This window comes from Nelusetta ayraudi, unplaced genomic scaffold (genome assembly GCF_046127955.1).
Source record: "Nelusetta ayraudi isolate G7.1 ecotype Tasmania unplaced genomic scaffold, CSIRO-AGI_Nayr_v1 ptg000017l, whole genome shotgun sequence".
NCBI lineage: Eukaryota > Metazoa > Chordata > Actinopteri > Tetraodontiformes > Monacanthidae > Nelusetta > Nelusetta ayraudi.
Genome location: NW_027466067.1, coordinates 2362331 through 2378107, shown reverse-complemented (window position 1 = coordinate 2378107; position 15777 = coordinate 2362331). Strand labels below are relative to the sequence as shown.

At 40.2% G+C, this 15777-nt stretch overlaps 1 protein-coding gene and 1 pseudogene across 1 annotated transcript; one reads left to right on the top strand and one right to left on the bottom strand.

Moving 5' to 3' along the window:
* Positions 1-7356: 7356 nt before the first annotated feature.
* On the bottom strand, positions 7357-8890 carry LOC142887053 (ammonium transporter Rh type B-A pseudogene; annotated as a pseudogene).
* Positions 8891-9880: 990 nt separating this feature from the next.
* arfgap1 (ADP-ribosylation factor GTPase activating protein 1) lies at positions 9881-15777 on the top strand. Its single transcript, XM_076024696.1, has 14 exons — positions 9881-10097; positions 10666-10735; positions 10886-10995; positions 11142-11313; positions 11472-11572; positions 11652-11738; positions 11840-11954; positions 12054-12110; positions 12188-12220; positions 12451-12480; positions 13057-13113; positions 14082-14141; positions 14574-14629; positions 15002-15777. Exons 2-14 carry the CDS (start codon positions 10676-10678, stop codon positions 15342-15344), a joined length of 1281 nt encoding a protein of 426 aa, XP_075880811.1. The 5' UTR covers positions 9881-10097; positions 10666-10675; the 3' UTR covers positions 15345-15777.

The window sequence follows — 15777 nt, the reverse complement described above, 5'->3', positions numbered from 1 at the left end:
AGGCTGCTTGTTAGTGATGGGGAAACCTGAAGCTGAATGCCCTAAAACATAAAGGAAGCCTCATTTTTTTTTTATACTAACACATCTGTATTTTTTTTTAAAAAAATTTTAAAGAGAAACTTTATTTTAGGAAGGAATTAACAGACACAAACTTTATTGTTCTAAAAAAAATAACACGCAAGAGAAATAACATTGGGGCACAAATTACGGTTCATTGCAAACATAAGTAATATATTATACCAATATTTTCCATCCATCCATTTATCAATCCATTTGTCCATCCATCCATCCATCTTCTATACCTGCTTTCTCTTGCACTTAGGGTCGCGGTTAGGTTTGCTGGAGCCTATCCCAGCTGTCACAGGGTGAAGGCGGGGTATACCCTGGACAATTTTTACATTTCAATGCAATTGAAATAATAAAAAATGCATCACATAATGTTTTAACTCAATAAACTTGTAATTCCCACACAGCTGTCCTGGGAATCCGCTCATCCGGGCAAGTCCAGTGGATAACCCTCTAAATAAACCTTGCATGTCACCCACATGCACATGTGTCAGCGTTGGGGATGTGGTACAGTCACAACCGTAGTGGGTTCTTGTCTCTGTCCTGCTCCATACATACTCACAAACGGAAGTCTGTCAACTGAAAGTTAATACTGAATCATCATGGTGAAGCAAACACAACGATAAGGTTCAAAACTCATCAGTTCATTAATCCGCACCGTCACCTCACAGCAAGAAGTTTGCCAGTTCTCCTTCACTTCCACCAACAGTCCAAAAACACACATATAAAGCAGACTACCAATTCTAAACTCTCTCACTCTCTCTCTCTCTCTCTCTCGATCTCTATCTGTGTGTGTGTGTGTGTGTGTGTGTGTGTGTGTGTGTGTGTGTGTGTGTGTGTGTGTGCGTGTGTGAATGTTTGTTTGTCTTTGTCTTTCAGTGTGGCCCTGTGATGAACTTGTCCAAGATGATGTACCCTGCCTTCGCCCTATGACAGCTGAGATAGGCTTCAGCAAACCCCTGCTACTCTGAGTGTAGGAAGGATGAATGGATGGATGCTTGGAGCCTCTCTCAGCTGTCTTATTTTTGTAGTATTGTAGTAAGAGGCTGCAGCTACATGGAGAACATGCAGACTCTACCCAGATGGGCCCTGGATGTGGAAATCAGTGGTGTTACCCTTCAAGGCTGTAAATTTGTCATCAAATTTGGATATGACGGAGTGAATTCATTTTTTTTATTTTTTATTCATTATAATAACCTAGAATCCATGATTTTGCAACTATTTGTCCTAAGGGTATAATTTGTCTCATAACATCTTCATAATGACACTATATACTTGATAAGCATCACAGTAGCACGTCTTTGAAGGTATTCTTAGTTTGAAAAAAGAGCTTGTGGTTTTCTGCAAAAGCACACATCCTGTAACGAGTGAAAAGTCTGGAGGAAAGAAAAGCCAGTGTCAGAGTGTAGTGTCAACACCAACGCTGCAGATCACAGAAAGGAGAGCAACCGTTTAAGAGAAACAGAGCAAAAGAGAGCTTTTCTTTTTGGGTAAAGTTTTATTGGCACAGCGAACCAGATGTCTGGTAGGTTTTATGTCTTCTCCCTCTTCTGAGAATTTACAAGTCAGCCGAACAGTTATTAATAATTTTTTTGTTCGAGCTGATCTCAGAGTTATTGAATGCCTTGTATGGTTATTGAGAGGAAAAAGATTTTGGTTATTTTACAAACAAAATTGCTGCAGAAATATGAAAGCTTTCAATGTGTTTTTACATTACATTTTACATTACCTTTTATTACTCTAGTTCCCTTGTCAAGCTGCTGTAAACGCCAATTTCTACTGGAGATCAAAAAAGTATCTATCAATTTGTCTTTCTTGTGCGCAATATGCCGTCTAGTGTTTGGAACAACCATTTTAGAGAAAACCCTGACTCAATCTACTGATACATTTATAAACATAGATTTTTTTTCCTGCTTTATTTAATTGGAATTTGGAAAAAATTTAACAAAGACTAAAATCATCCTTTTTTTTTTTTAACGTAAGAGCCATAGCATAGCATTGGCAGCAGTCCACTGAGATGAATCTTTTCACACAATCAGTCCCAGACAGTCGGTGACAAACACGAAGGACCACAATCAGAGAGCTGTAAAGTCAACTGAACAGGTTACTTCTCTGTTGCTGCTGTTTTCCCCGTATCAAAGTACAGCGTAAAATGTGATGCACTATGAGATATAAGATGAAAAATATAAACATTTAAAGGAGAGGGTTTTTGTAGAGAGAAAAGCATCACCAGAGCCAACTGTTGAGGCAGCATGTGGGACACGGGTCTTTGAGAATCAAAGAATCAAACTGAAAAAATATGTTTAAACAACTCTTGTGTCATTTGGCCTCTCACCTCAAATTCCAGCTTCATGGCTCACAAGTCCTGAGTTGCCTTCCCATGGGAAGACACAGACACTAAATGTCATTGGCAGGGAAATCATACTTTGATTTTCCACTCCTTTGGACCTGGTGTATTAAAAAGGTTTAAGGTCAAAGGGCAATAATGCTCTGTGTCAGTGTTGGTCTGGACCTTTCGCATGTCGTTTGTGCTATAAATTCCATCAAGCCAGTTTCACTGAGCTTGTAACGTTGCAGAATAGTGCTACTACTTCACTGCGCTGCTGCACCGTGTTTGCAAGCATCTCGGTGAAACCACACACAGCAGAGGATCAGGCTTAAGTGCCACAGAAATAGAAGAAGCAAATGCTCAGGTTGAGGGAAACGCTGCAGCTCTGCCTCAAAGAGTCATTAGACTCTTTGCTGCTTGTTTCTCTGGAGAGGAAACTGTTTGTTGCTTTTGTCTCTTGGTGACCAATGTGGCTCAGTGAGATATATTAGAATGATCTTTTTTCAATCTAGATTTTCCTGACTTTTCGTGACTTTAGAAAGAATATTTCTGAACTGAAGTTGATTGACGAATTGATTGCCATTAAAATTGTCTTTTTCTCTGTTTCCCTATAGAAGAGTTTATAAAGCGATACTGCCTCATTCTCATTCCTATTTTTGGCACTCTGCTGTTGCTGTCACTATCTTTGAATATTGTGTTCTGCGCTTTGAGATGTTGCTCAGGTAATCACATGTATTTTGGAGCTCATGTCTAATTAAATTAATTTTCTGGTTCTGACTCTGGATGTTTTGTCCTCACTTTGACAGGAAAGTCGAAATGTCAAGGAAGGAAAAGACAACGGTGGGTAGACTGGAGACTTAACTGACCCTTCCAACCCCCCCCCCCCACCTCCAAAAAATAAAAATAAAAATAAAGATGTTTTCATTGTGTTCCCTCACAGAACTAAGAATTTGAATTTAATCTTTCCTCATTATCCAGGGCAAGGGAGAGTCAGAGGCAGATGGAAGAAAACCCTATTTATGGAAACCTAGGTTACGTGCAGACGAGTATGCGGTTGCTTTTTGTTTAAATGCAATAATATCTTAAAACCTTTATCTGTTTTTGCTTTCAGACTGACATATTTTTTTACCCCGCACAGGCCAGGTTTTGTTCACTGAAGTTGATCCTCCCCCTTCCAGGAATCAGGCAAGAGTCACGTCTGACTCACAGGTGGGTTAAAAGGACCTGCAGGTCCACATTTACCTCCTTGCGATCTATCAGCAGTCAGCTGCTATTCTCATGTCGTTTGATGGTGCCGCATAATCCTCCCGCCGCCAGGCAAAAATGCAGGACTGCTATGCCAACCTGACCCTGAAGCCCCCTACGACGCAGTCTGGACGCAACTCTCCACAGGTTCAGTACTCAGACGTGGTTCATTTAGAGATGACGTCCGAGCCAGCAAGGGAGAAGAGGGAGAAGGTGGAGGAGGAGGGGAACAGAGAGGAAGCAGACAGCACAGATGTCATGTCCACAGTGTCTGACCTGTACGCCTCCGTTCAAACGCAGCGCACAAAAACCATCGACCCAGCAGAGGAGGGAGAGGCATATGCCAACCACTTGTAAAAAAAAAATAATAATAATAAATTAAAAAAAAAAAAAAAAAAAAAAATTGGTTGATGTCTGACCCTGAAGCACCAGGCGTGCAACTTCTCATGCCACCACAGGATGTCAGTGTGCGGTTTGTTATGGAATCCACAGCCACCATGCGGGGAACATCGTAGTGACTGAATGTAACCTCTCACAGATTGCTGCGTTCGTGAAATTTTGAAGATTGATTTGTGGATAAGTAGATTCATTTTTATTTTATTTTTGTGCTTCTTATCGATACACATATGTCTTTATTCAATGTATTTTATTCATAATTCTTTAATAATCCGTTCAGACATAATTTAAGACATCTAAATATGCATTAAATGGAAATTCCAGCCTATTGCAGTCTAGTTTTTTCTTTTTACATTTTTAATTTAATTTTAAATTCCAAGTATTAGGTTTACAAACTAGCTTGGAAATTAATGATAAATGTTCCATTTTTGCATATTTGTTTTTTTTCCATCCACTGAAAAGTATCCAAAAAGTATATATGTATGTATGACACCTTTAATGTCATCATGCGGTGAGGAAAAAAAACATTTTGCCATCACTGAATGAATGTTAGTTCTTGCATTTCAGACAGAACCCAGAAACTTCCTTTGTGCAGTGCAAAGACGTTAACTCTTTTTCACACGTTAAAAAAAAAGTTGAGGTCCCTGGTCATCTGTTATCTCCTCACATGACATACGCTATTTCAAACACTTTTTTTTTTGTTTGCCACAGTTCTGTTGTTGTGTTTATTTATCAATCTGTCAAACTGAAAATTTAAATCTTATCTCAACACCATTCCTCAGCCTGTAAAATGCCCAACAAGTACGTAGCCTATACGTGACTCAAAAAAATAAAAATAGCTCTCATGCAGAGAAGAGGCCTTGGGGATTATCATGAAGAGACAGCGTCACTCACGTCAGCCATTGTGGTAAGAATTAGAGTTGTGGTAAGGGTAAAAGTCTAGCTGAGACGCACAGAGCACTTAGCTGCGGTCCCGCTGGTCATCCCAGTACAACAGGTATTTCTTTGACGCCAGTGCACAATTGTTTATTAAGCATTTGCACTTTGTCTTATTGCTTGCATAACATTATTTATGATGGCACTGATAAGATGCAATAATAAGGGTTGAAGATAAGCTCTTATATTATTCAACAGTTTTTATCCACACAGTTCTGACACGGAAGTCAAAGGGAAATCTACCAATTGCTAACCTCTATGCCCTTGGTTGGAGTTTCAAATTATTATTATTATTATTTTTTATCAACTGAGCTACCAAATCCAGTAATTGCAGTGCAATGAGAGGGTGGACAGGAAAGCCTTGACCCAACCTTCAGTTTATGATTGTGATATAACACAATTTTTATACCTACAGGTATTTCACAGCTACAGCTACTTTAGTTGGAATGGGAAGTGACAAATCAAACGTAGATGAGTCAATATTAGAAAAGGCTCGAGCTTTTGTCAGCCTTTGAAGAGGTCCACCACACTTTCACTTATCAGAGTGTCCGCAGCAATCATTTATTCGCAGACTATTTGGACTAAGGCCACAGTGGTGTAAAACTATTGATAAGCTGTCAAATCTTTAACCTGACATGCTGCATGCACCTTAAAAAAACCTCGTGTTTTTTTTCTCTGAGGAACCAGATGAACAAATCAAGATCATCAGAGCTCTGATAGTGATAAACCTTTAATCAAAAGCACAATCGAGTTGTGCTCTCACTTATCAGTGCGCATGCACCTTGGAGTCCAAATTTCAGACTAAATAGTTAAAGAGTCGCAATGCTATGACTGAGCTTTTCATGCTGAATCAGAAATACACTGTTTATGTGCAAAATGCTGAAGCAGATGAGGTTTGATGTGCTCAGTCGTTACATTACGCACAGATTCTATTATTAAGAAGGTGAACCAAATAATATATATCATAATCTAAATAAATTATCGGGTTCATATCAGGCCCCTGGGACATATCAGATTTAACTGCATCATTGAATCCTTGTTCCACGATTAGATAAGATATATTGATGATCTATGCTCTTTCTAATTTATGTAACTACTGATATATTAGTGTGCATATATCCTTAAATGGATAAACACAATGTTTTATATTGTCATGTTTGATTTAATATTTTGGTTATTGGCCAATAAACATTTCCTTAAATACTTTAGCATACTTTAATGGTAAATTGCCACATTTCGGTCTATGGAAATATGAACTGCTTGGTGATAGCAAAAGGTAGTTAATAAAACACAAGATGCTGTTAATTTTTTTGGCCTCCCCCAGGGCTGTCTGCTGAGACCCATCTACTTCACTGCTCACATATGACTGCTCCTCAAAACATCCAAGCGGCCACAGAGTAAATTTAGCTGACTGGAGGGTAGCATTACCAACAACGAGTTGGATTACAGAGAGGAAATGGAACTCCTAGTAGGATGGTGTCGGGACAACAACCTCTGCATCAAGAATATCAAGAAGATCTCCTCCAGGAGGTGGCGATTAAGATCGCCCACCTGCGCCTCTACATCCTCAAGCCCAGTCCTGAGAAGCAGGACTAGGGTCCAGTTTTGTGCTGTTACGTGTGCAAATGCAAATTAGTATGACAAGAAAAATGCTTTGACCTTTGAACCTTTGACTTCATCAAAGTGGACCAAAGTTGATGTCTCAGCTGGATGAGGCAACTGATTCACAAATAATATGGTGTTGGATTTTATTTTTTATTTTTTTTACTGCAGTTTTGCTGTATCATGGAATTTGTAGTATGTGCTTCACAGCTCTTAACCCGTTTTAAAGTTTGAGGATCTAGGAAAAATAGTTAGTGATTGTATTGATTGTAGTGAAGTATTTTTTCAGTGATTGGCAAAGTGCTCTAGGCATTTTAACTTCAGAGCCGATATAAAGCAATCAATTAGAAGGCCATCTATTACTGAACGTATGTCATATTTTTTGAAAATAACCAAATACATGTATATATATATATAATTATATTTTATATATATATATACATAAATAAACAAACATATATATTCATTAGTACTCAAACAAAGAAACAACCTGCATCCATTTGTTTTATTATTTATTTAAAACCATTTTCCTTTTTGCACAGTTTGAGAGTGTTTAGCTTAGTTTGAGAGAGTATTTAGATACGTTCATAACAGTTACAATTGCAAGTGGACAACTTTTAATATAGAGCTTTTTGTTATAAATAAAAACAATAACAACAAAAATCATGCTACATAAACCCGAAACAGTGCTAATGAGAATTTGACATGACATGCATGATTACTGTTTCAACACTGAAGAGCTTTCAATGTTTTTTTGTTAGAAATAACATCAAAAAAAAAAAAAAAATCATGCTATAATAACCTGAAATGGCTTTCATAACAACTTGACTTCTACTATTACATGCACTTTACGGTTTAGGCTTTAGGGTTTAACACCTGATTGTTTGTGGACATTTGTATCTTTTCATCCAAGCCACAAGGCTCCTTGACATCTTCTAAACGGTGAAAGTGAGAGGGTATGTCAAAGAAGAGCTCGTCGTCGAAACAGTCTTCGTCAGATGGGGATTCCATGAACGGCAGCTTCATCACCAGGCCAGTAAGAACACCGCCGACTGCAGATGCACCAATGGTGGCAAATATGGCTGCCACTTGGTACAGAGCCTGTTCCTGAGCGGTGCGGCCCAAGCCAGGTTTCAGTCCAGGGATCAGCATCTGAAGCTCGAGCAGCTTTGGGTCACCTTCAGGTGGGGCACGATGCGTGAAGATCTGGTACATGCTGGGCCCGTAGGTTTCCTCCGTGGCAAGGAGAATGGCACAGATCCCTGCTGTGGATGAGATCAGACCGGTGAGTCCATGGAGGTTGTGGATGCCACACTGGTCCTGGATCTTCATGTGTTGCGCCAAAAAGGGGGTCAGGTACCGGTATCCAAAAAAACAGGCCGTACAGCCTAGTATACCCAGACCGTAAGCAGCTGCAGGTGAGATCATCATGTCCACAGAGGCCCCGACAGTTACACCACCTGCCAAAGTCACGTTCTGAATATCTGCCATTGTTAGCTTGCCTCTCTTGTTGAAAACTGCAGACAATGCAAATGCAGTTATGGTGGAAGAGCTGAGACCTATGAAGGTGTGGAGTATAGCCCTGTGCTGGTCATCACCCTTCATGGTCAGAGCAGAGTTGAAAGAAGGCCAGAACACCCAGAGGAACAAGGTCCCCATCACAGAGAGGATATCAGACTGGTAGCTTGTGATCTCTTTAGGATGTCCGTTTTTGAGGTTCGGACGGTATAGCACAAATGTAACCCCCAGACCAAAGTAGCAGGCAAACAGGTGGATAAGAATGGAGCCACCTGCATCATTGATCCTGATGTATTTCAAGACAACCCACTCCGTCACTGCAAAGATAGGGATCTCCAGCAGAGCCATGACCAGGAGCTGCACAGGACCTGTCTTTCCCAGCACGGCTCCAAAAGAGATGAGCACCACAGCACTGGCAAACTCAGCATTCAGCAGGTTGACCACACCCAGGTGTATTTTACCGTCAGAGTAAAACTGGAAGAACCCTTGCATCAAGATCGCCCACTGGATGGTGAATGTGGCAGTCAGGAAGTTGAAGACCATCCCACTGAAGCCATAGAATCGGAGGAAGCCCAACAAGCAGCCAAAGCCGATGAAGATCATCACCTGTACATCAGCAAAGAAGGGGTAGTCCACGTAGACGGCATTGTCCAGGGGGTTGGTCTGGTTGTTCTGCAGCTTGGCGTTGGCATTGTCATCGTAAGTTACGAATAGAGCAAAAAGAGTGAAGATGACGATCTCCAACACCAGCACAAAGGCAGGCAGGCGCACCTTCAAGCTCGTTGAGCGGCTCATTGTCGCTATGTCGTTAGTGTTCTCCCTAACGGCTGAAGCACGACACTTATATACCAGCATTTTTTTTCAGATAAGACCAGCTAATGATATGAAGATAGGGAGTGCAAGTTCAAGCAATAAATCATGATAATCATTATTATCATGATTTATTAGTGCAGTAACATAGGTTAAGGCTCAAAATCTCCTGTCTGCATAGAGTTGCCAACCGTCCCTTAAAATACAGAACTGTCCCGTATTTCGCAATGAAGTGGTGCGTCCCGTTTTGAATGGATATGGGACGGAGTTTGTCCCGTATTTCTGAGTTGTCTAGAACATAATTTTTCACCCCCGATGCAAACTACAGGTATTATCATTGCGTTACCCATTCACAACAACTGCGTACTGGCTGCGTAGCTTGTGCAGAGTCAGGATTGTTTGTTCTTTTCAGCTTTATTTATTTAATTCCTTTGCAAAAGCCATCCATCCTTCTCTTTATTGATTAATGTGTAAAAATATGTTCAATTAAAAGATTTCAACACAATTCTAACATTATTTCTAATGCCTTTTGGTAACAGAGCAGATCAAACTATGTGAACCGTATACTTTTTTTTAAAATCCTATTTTAAGTCATAATTCACCATTACTGGCAAGCCACTGGCCTGTGATGGACTGTGGGAGGTGTCCTTTATTTTTCTGAATGAAAGTTAGCAACAATATGTGTAAATCATCATCATTATTTGTACTCAGGATAATGAACAGAAGCCACATTTCAGTCGAATTGTGTATTTGTATCTGTGTTGTAGCTTATAAAAAGGAGCCATCTCTAGCAAAATTGTCATCATCAATCCCACATTGAGGAAAAGATTTAAACATTCACAAATTTGTCATTTATCTCTCAGCAAGAGGGACAGTAAACTTTGACATTCCGAGACAGTGGGGGAGCGCAGTCAACACGCTGGAGGAGAGAAGAAGAAGAGAAGCAAGTAGGAGGAGGCGAGACGATTCCCGTCATGCATTGCACTGCCAACGTATGCAAACAGGAACATGGCTACCGGTGTAACGCATCAATAGCCCTTTCGCCTCTTTAGTTGTGTCAGCCCTTACAGAGTCTGTGACGACTTAACATCTGTCGTACTTCGGCCGCTGAGGAAGAAAACATTGTGTATTTTGTCGGTGGGGCCGGCAAACCCTCCGAAAAAAGCGACTTCGTTGTCCGTCAGTCAGCAAACAGGTGAGCTAACGGATCTGTCAGTTAGCATCTTAAAGGGTTAGCATTTTCCGACGTCTCCCTACCTTAATTTACTTAGGGGTTTCCTACATATTGGGATCTATTGACATGTCATCTTAGAAATGAGCTATGGTTTTCTTCAAGAAGCAACGAACCTCAAAATAATCTTGGTATTGGAATTATTTAGATTAATTCACACCGAGTCAGATGTTGTAATGTCAATGGGACTCCACGTCAACTGTTGTGTGTTCAAACCATTCAGTGTTGTTTTAAGCTGTTCATTATGGACGCTATATCTCCACTTACCCCTCTTGAGAACAATCCATAGCATTAGTTGCCCGATTTGGGTGTTTAGAGTCCCATAACATTCATCGCTCGACCGTAAATAATTTCTCTTCATTTTTGTTCAATTCTAATCACGCCTATCGCTGATTTTCCTTCATTTACAAACTAGTATAAACATGAGAGCGTTAGATTTGAATATAAGACCATATACATTGTCTTCTTGTTTCTGACAGAGACTGTTTTGATTGCCAACTACAATGCTTGACAATCCTTCCATCTTTTTCAGTTGGGTCAAGATGGCAAGTCCAAGGACGAGAAGAGTTTTGAAAGAAGTGAGAACTGAAGATGAGAATAATGTAAGTACACACATTACCTGAGTAACTATATAAAAAAAGACTGGAATCTCTCCACCCCCCATGTCACCCTCATGTTTTAGTCTTGTTCGTTAGTTTAACAATTGTATCAAATCTAAATTAATCACCTCTTTACCGCCTTTTGTTTTTCAGCTATGTTTTGAGTGTGGGGCCTTTAATCCTCAATGGGTCAGTGTGACTTATGGGATCTGGATTTGTCTTGAGTGCTCTGGTAAACACAGGGGCCTCGGGGTACATCTCAGGTAAGTTCTGTTAACTCTACGCTGTTCATGTTACTTTAATTATTATTTGGACTGCTTAAAATACACGTTGTTCCAAACAACAACCTGAGATTCCTAAGAAGATTCCTTCAAAGCTACAGTGAATTCTCCTCCTGTCCTGTCCTCAGCTTTGTACGCTCAGTCACGATGGACAAGTGGAAAGACATTGAACTTGAGAAAATGAAGGCAGGAGGAAATGGAAAGTTTCGCCTGTTTCTCGAACTCCAGGATGACTACAATCCCAACTGGACATTGCAGGAGAAATACAACAGCAAAGCTGCTGCGCTCTTTAGAGACAAGGTGAAAGATGTAGACATGAGCTAAAATATATTAATATATTATTGTTCATGTATATTCCCAGGAATTGTCTTTTATCAGAAGCAGCAGCAGCTTTTCAAAAATGTATTTTTTAGTTTCTCCTCAGTTCACCGTGTTAGTCCACTCTCTCCGCAATACAGGTAGCCACTTTGGCCGAAGGGAAGGAGTGGTCTGTTGAGACGTCTCCTGCCAGGAACTGGTCATCTCCTCAGCCTAAGCCCAGCCTCTCATCTTCTCATCGGTAAAAGTGGCACAAATGTTGAACACATTTATTGTTAGCCTACAGATCACATTGCATTGAATTATGTCTCCTAACAAAGCCCTGCAGGGCCTGGACAGAGCTCAGCCAAATCTAGCGACAAAGCTTTTGAGGACTGGTTGAGTGATGATGTCAACTCCTATCAGAGGCAAGAACATCATTTTCTTCAAATTTCTTTGATTATACAATACTCAGTTGTTGTTGTCGTTGTTGTTTTTAACCATGACTGTCTTCCCCCTTGGTCCGCAGTGGCGGAGGTTACAGTGGGAATCAGGAGAACCGCTATGTTGGCTTTGGCAACACAGTGACTCCAGAGAAGAAAGAAGATGACTTCATCAACAATGCCATGTCCTCACTTTATTCAGTAGGTCACAAGTTTTAGATTAGTCACGCCTTCCGATGTATGTCTTTTTTTCCCCCTCTCTCCCATGTGACTTTTTTTTTTTTCTTTGACTTTTCTCAGGGTTGGAACAGTTTCGCTGTTGGAGCTACCAAGTTTGCTTCTATTGCAAAAGATAATGTAAGTCTGTTGTTCACATATTACATATTTTGACTGTTTTGATTTTAAATAATTATACATTTTTTTGCTTTACACAGACAACTAAACTTGCAAACCAAGCAACCCTCAAGGTAAGGCCAAAATGGTTGTCTGTTATTAATTACCAGTGCAGATATTATTCTAAACCTTGAATTCCCTTCTTTTCTTCTGAGTGTACTGAAATGACTCGCTTGGTTTTTTTATTTTTCCCCAAATGTATGCCATTTTGCTTTTTGTGAATCTCTTTACATTTGAACATGAGCTCTTAGGCTGGAATAACTTTGTTACTACCTTAATATCTCTTTGCCTCCTCTGGATTTAGTTAAAGGGCTATAAAGCGCCCCCAGAACCGGTAAAGCAGATAATAGGTGCATGAGGATTCTTCTGCATCATGTCTTTTTATTTTAACATTGTCATTATTATCCATTTTCATTGTTTGTGTCAAATTGCTGTCAACAGAAAAAGACCAGTGCTGGTTGAATGTAATTTTAACACACTTTGCTTGGATGTGCAGTGCCTGGATGTGTCTTTCATGGCATCTTTATTTTGAATAACTTCATCGCGGGACAGGGATTACTTTGGATCTGTTCACATTTGTTGTGTTAGGTTCTTCATCCTGCATGACATGTCTGTCGTGTACTGTCAACGGTGCCGTCAAGGTGTAATGGCATCTTTTAAAACACGTTTTGCACCGTTCCTGCATATTGTCAGCGGACTTGAATCGCCGCACAGCAAATGGTAGTGCTCTGACTCTATGCAGGTGACGGTTTGTTTGAGCCATTGCACCGTATCGTGCCTGTCAAGTGTCACTGTGAATGATGATCAGCTCGTGTCTGTTGCAAAGGAACAAGCATCTCAATGTCTTGCTCCACTGTGAATGCCAAACCGTTTCACTCAGGTGAATTCTCCCCTCTGGCTCCCACTCTAGGCCACAGAGTTAGGACAGACAATAAATGAGAATGTTATCAAACCTACCCAGGAAAAGGTAACATTGATGTTTGAAGTTGTAGCGGTGGTGGGATAACTAACAGCTTCAGATGTGAATGTGCTATTTTCTGCGCCGCCTGCCTGTTTCTGTCTGCTCTATGCCAGCTTACTTTAAAAGGCAAATCTTTGAAGGTTGAACCAGGAAAAAAAATAAATAAATGATCTCCTTCATTTTGTGACTCAGCCCTGGGATTTGCAGAAGCACCCGGCTGTTGGGAGTGGGTATGAGTCAGTGTAAACCATTGGCCTTGTTACTTGACAAGATATAAAATAACATTCTTACTGAGTGGAGTTTCAGGTTGTTAAATGATCAAAACAAATGACAATTTCTAGTTCTCACACAGGAGATTCTTCATATTCAAAATCTAATTGTTTGTTTTTTAGTGTCTTTAAATGCATCTAACATTTGAGTAAGGAAAGCTCATACAACACAGAGCTTCTCTACTGACATTACCTTACTGGCTTCCCTGATAAAGCACAGTTAAGGTTTTTGCCTTAAGTCACAGCAACTGTTTTCATTTAAATGCTTCCATAAATAGTGTCTTGGCGGCCCATTGGTTGCCTTTCATTACAATCAATAGTTTGCATCTTTAAATGCAAATGGAATTCCGTTCTAGTTAGGCTAAAACTCCCATTCATTTACCATTGAGTAATAAAAAGGCATTTAAAAGGGAGGCTTGCAGTGAATGATGTGTTTTTGGCTTTTATCGTACAGCTGGCATTGACGATAATAGCATCGCTAGCATCTGCTTATGTAACAACCTCCCGTCTCTTTTTTTGCAAAATGGCTGCATTCCTTGTTTTTCTCTCGTCAGGCTTCAACAAAATGTGATTGTGTCTCACGCTGATGAAAGTTGTCTTCAGTGGAACGCAAAACACTCGCAAATCAAATTGTCCGTTTGGATGAGAATTTTTTATTTGTCTGTGCTATTCTTTGAACTTGTCATAATAATTTGGCTCATTTAGGTGAAAGATGGCAAATTGCTAGATGAAATGGCAGTCAGCATGACTGGGCTGGCAAACAAGGTAGGACTGGCAGAAGTCTGCCGCTCTGTACAGGCGCAAAACCAATTTCCTCTCAGCCAGGTCGAGCACTTGTGGGTGATCTGTGTGTAACTGCACTCAGGATGCTCTGAGTTTACAGCGTTTATGACCGAAAGGAGACTGGTTTTGCTGCGATGATGACTTTTTTATTCAACACTAATGTAATGTTACCTCTTATTTTTCTTGCTGCCATTTTTACTGGGGCGGTGAGTAATACTACAGTGATGTGAGCTTGTTGTAAAAATGTGTACTTTTTTTTTGTTATTACTGCTGGTTTGACTGTGAATTTATGCTAAAGGATAACAATGCGGCGCATCCGTTTAATGTTTAAGCTAAAGTAAAAGCCTGTTTAATAATGTATTTAGGAGTAAATGCACGTAGTTGCTATCAGCTGAAGTGTTGGTTGTTGTTTAGGTCCAGGGAGCTGGAGCAAAGTTGACCAATATCTTCACGGGAAAACCAGAAGATGGGTAATAACAGCAACTTCATTCAACTCAACTCCTTCACATAATAAATGTTTTTTTATACTTAATTATAGATCAGTCGCAATTCTAGTATATAGATAGTATATGGATCTGAAATGAGAATTTTTTTTTTAGTCGTGTGACTCATACTATGTTGTCTCGCTGTAATTTTTGTCAAGAGAGAGACAAAACTTAAAAAACAAAGCTGAAGAATTGAATGCTTTAAAAACAAGCATTTAGTTGGAAGAAGAGTTGAAAAAACTTTGCTTTAAAAATTCCTGGCCAGCATTTTGATTTCTAGCAGGGACTAAAAAAATGGCATTTTTGCTGCTGCCCATCATAACTGTGTCCACATTTGTCTGTTTTGTCACGTCTTAGCTCTGCTGGGGAGAGCTACCAGAACATGGATGCCACTGAGGGGGGGTATCAGGGTAGTTCTAGCGAGCCTGTGTCCAGGGACTTCTGGGAAACCTTTGGCAGTAACAATTCTTTAAAGGCCAAGAAGTCCCCCAGCAGTGACAGCTGGACCATGGCAGATAATTCTGCCAAGAAGAGCTCTGACAGTTGGGACAATTGGGGCTCTGAGGTGGCGTCCAACAATAAGCACAGCACGGAGGAGAGCTGGGAGGCCTGGGACAACAACTGGGAGAATGCCGACGGGAAGACAAAGAAGAGTCCCACGAAACCTACCGAGGAAACCTGGGATAACGCAGACTGGTAGTGAGCGCGCTACAAAACATCTCCTCACCTTCTCCCACTCCTGACTTTTTTCTTTCTGTCTCTTTTCATTTCATCATCTCACTGGTACGTTCACTGATAGAGCTGCATCAGCTCTGCTCTCATCCGTCAAATAGAAATATATTTAATAACCCAAAGGATAAACAAAGCTCTCGGCTCACTTTGATGATGTAGGGAATTAATATTACTAAACTGTACGACTACATTTACTTGCGGTCATTGATTTGTAAATATCCATCATTGCCAGAGGTTAAGATAATCATTGTAAATTAGGACATAATCTTGCCAGACATAGTGCCCCTAGTGATGAACATGATGTGTCATGCTGGTTTGAAAGTCAACGTGTAATAAAAAAGAAAAATTATGCATGACAGACTAAATCTAATATTGTAAATATAAATCTTGTAAATACAGTA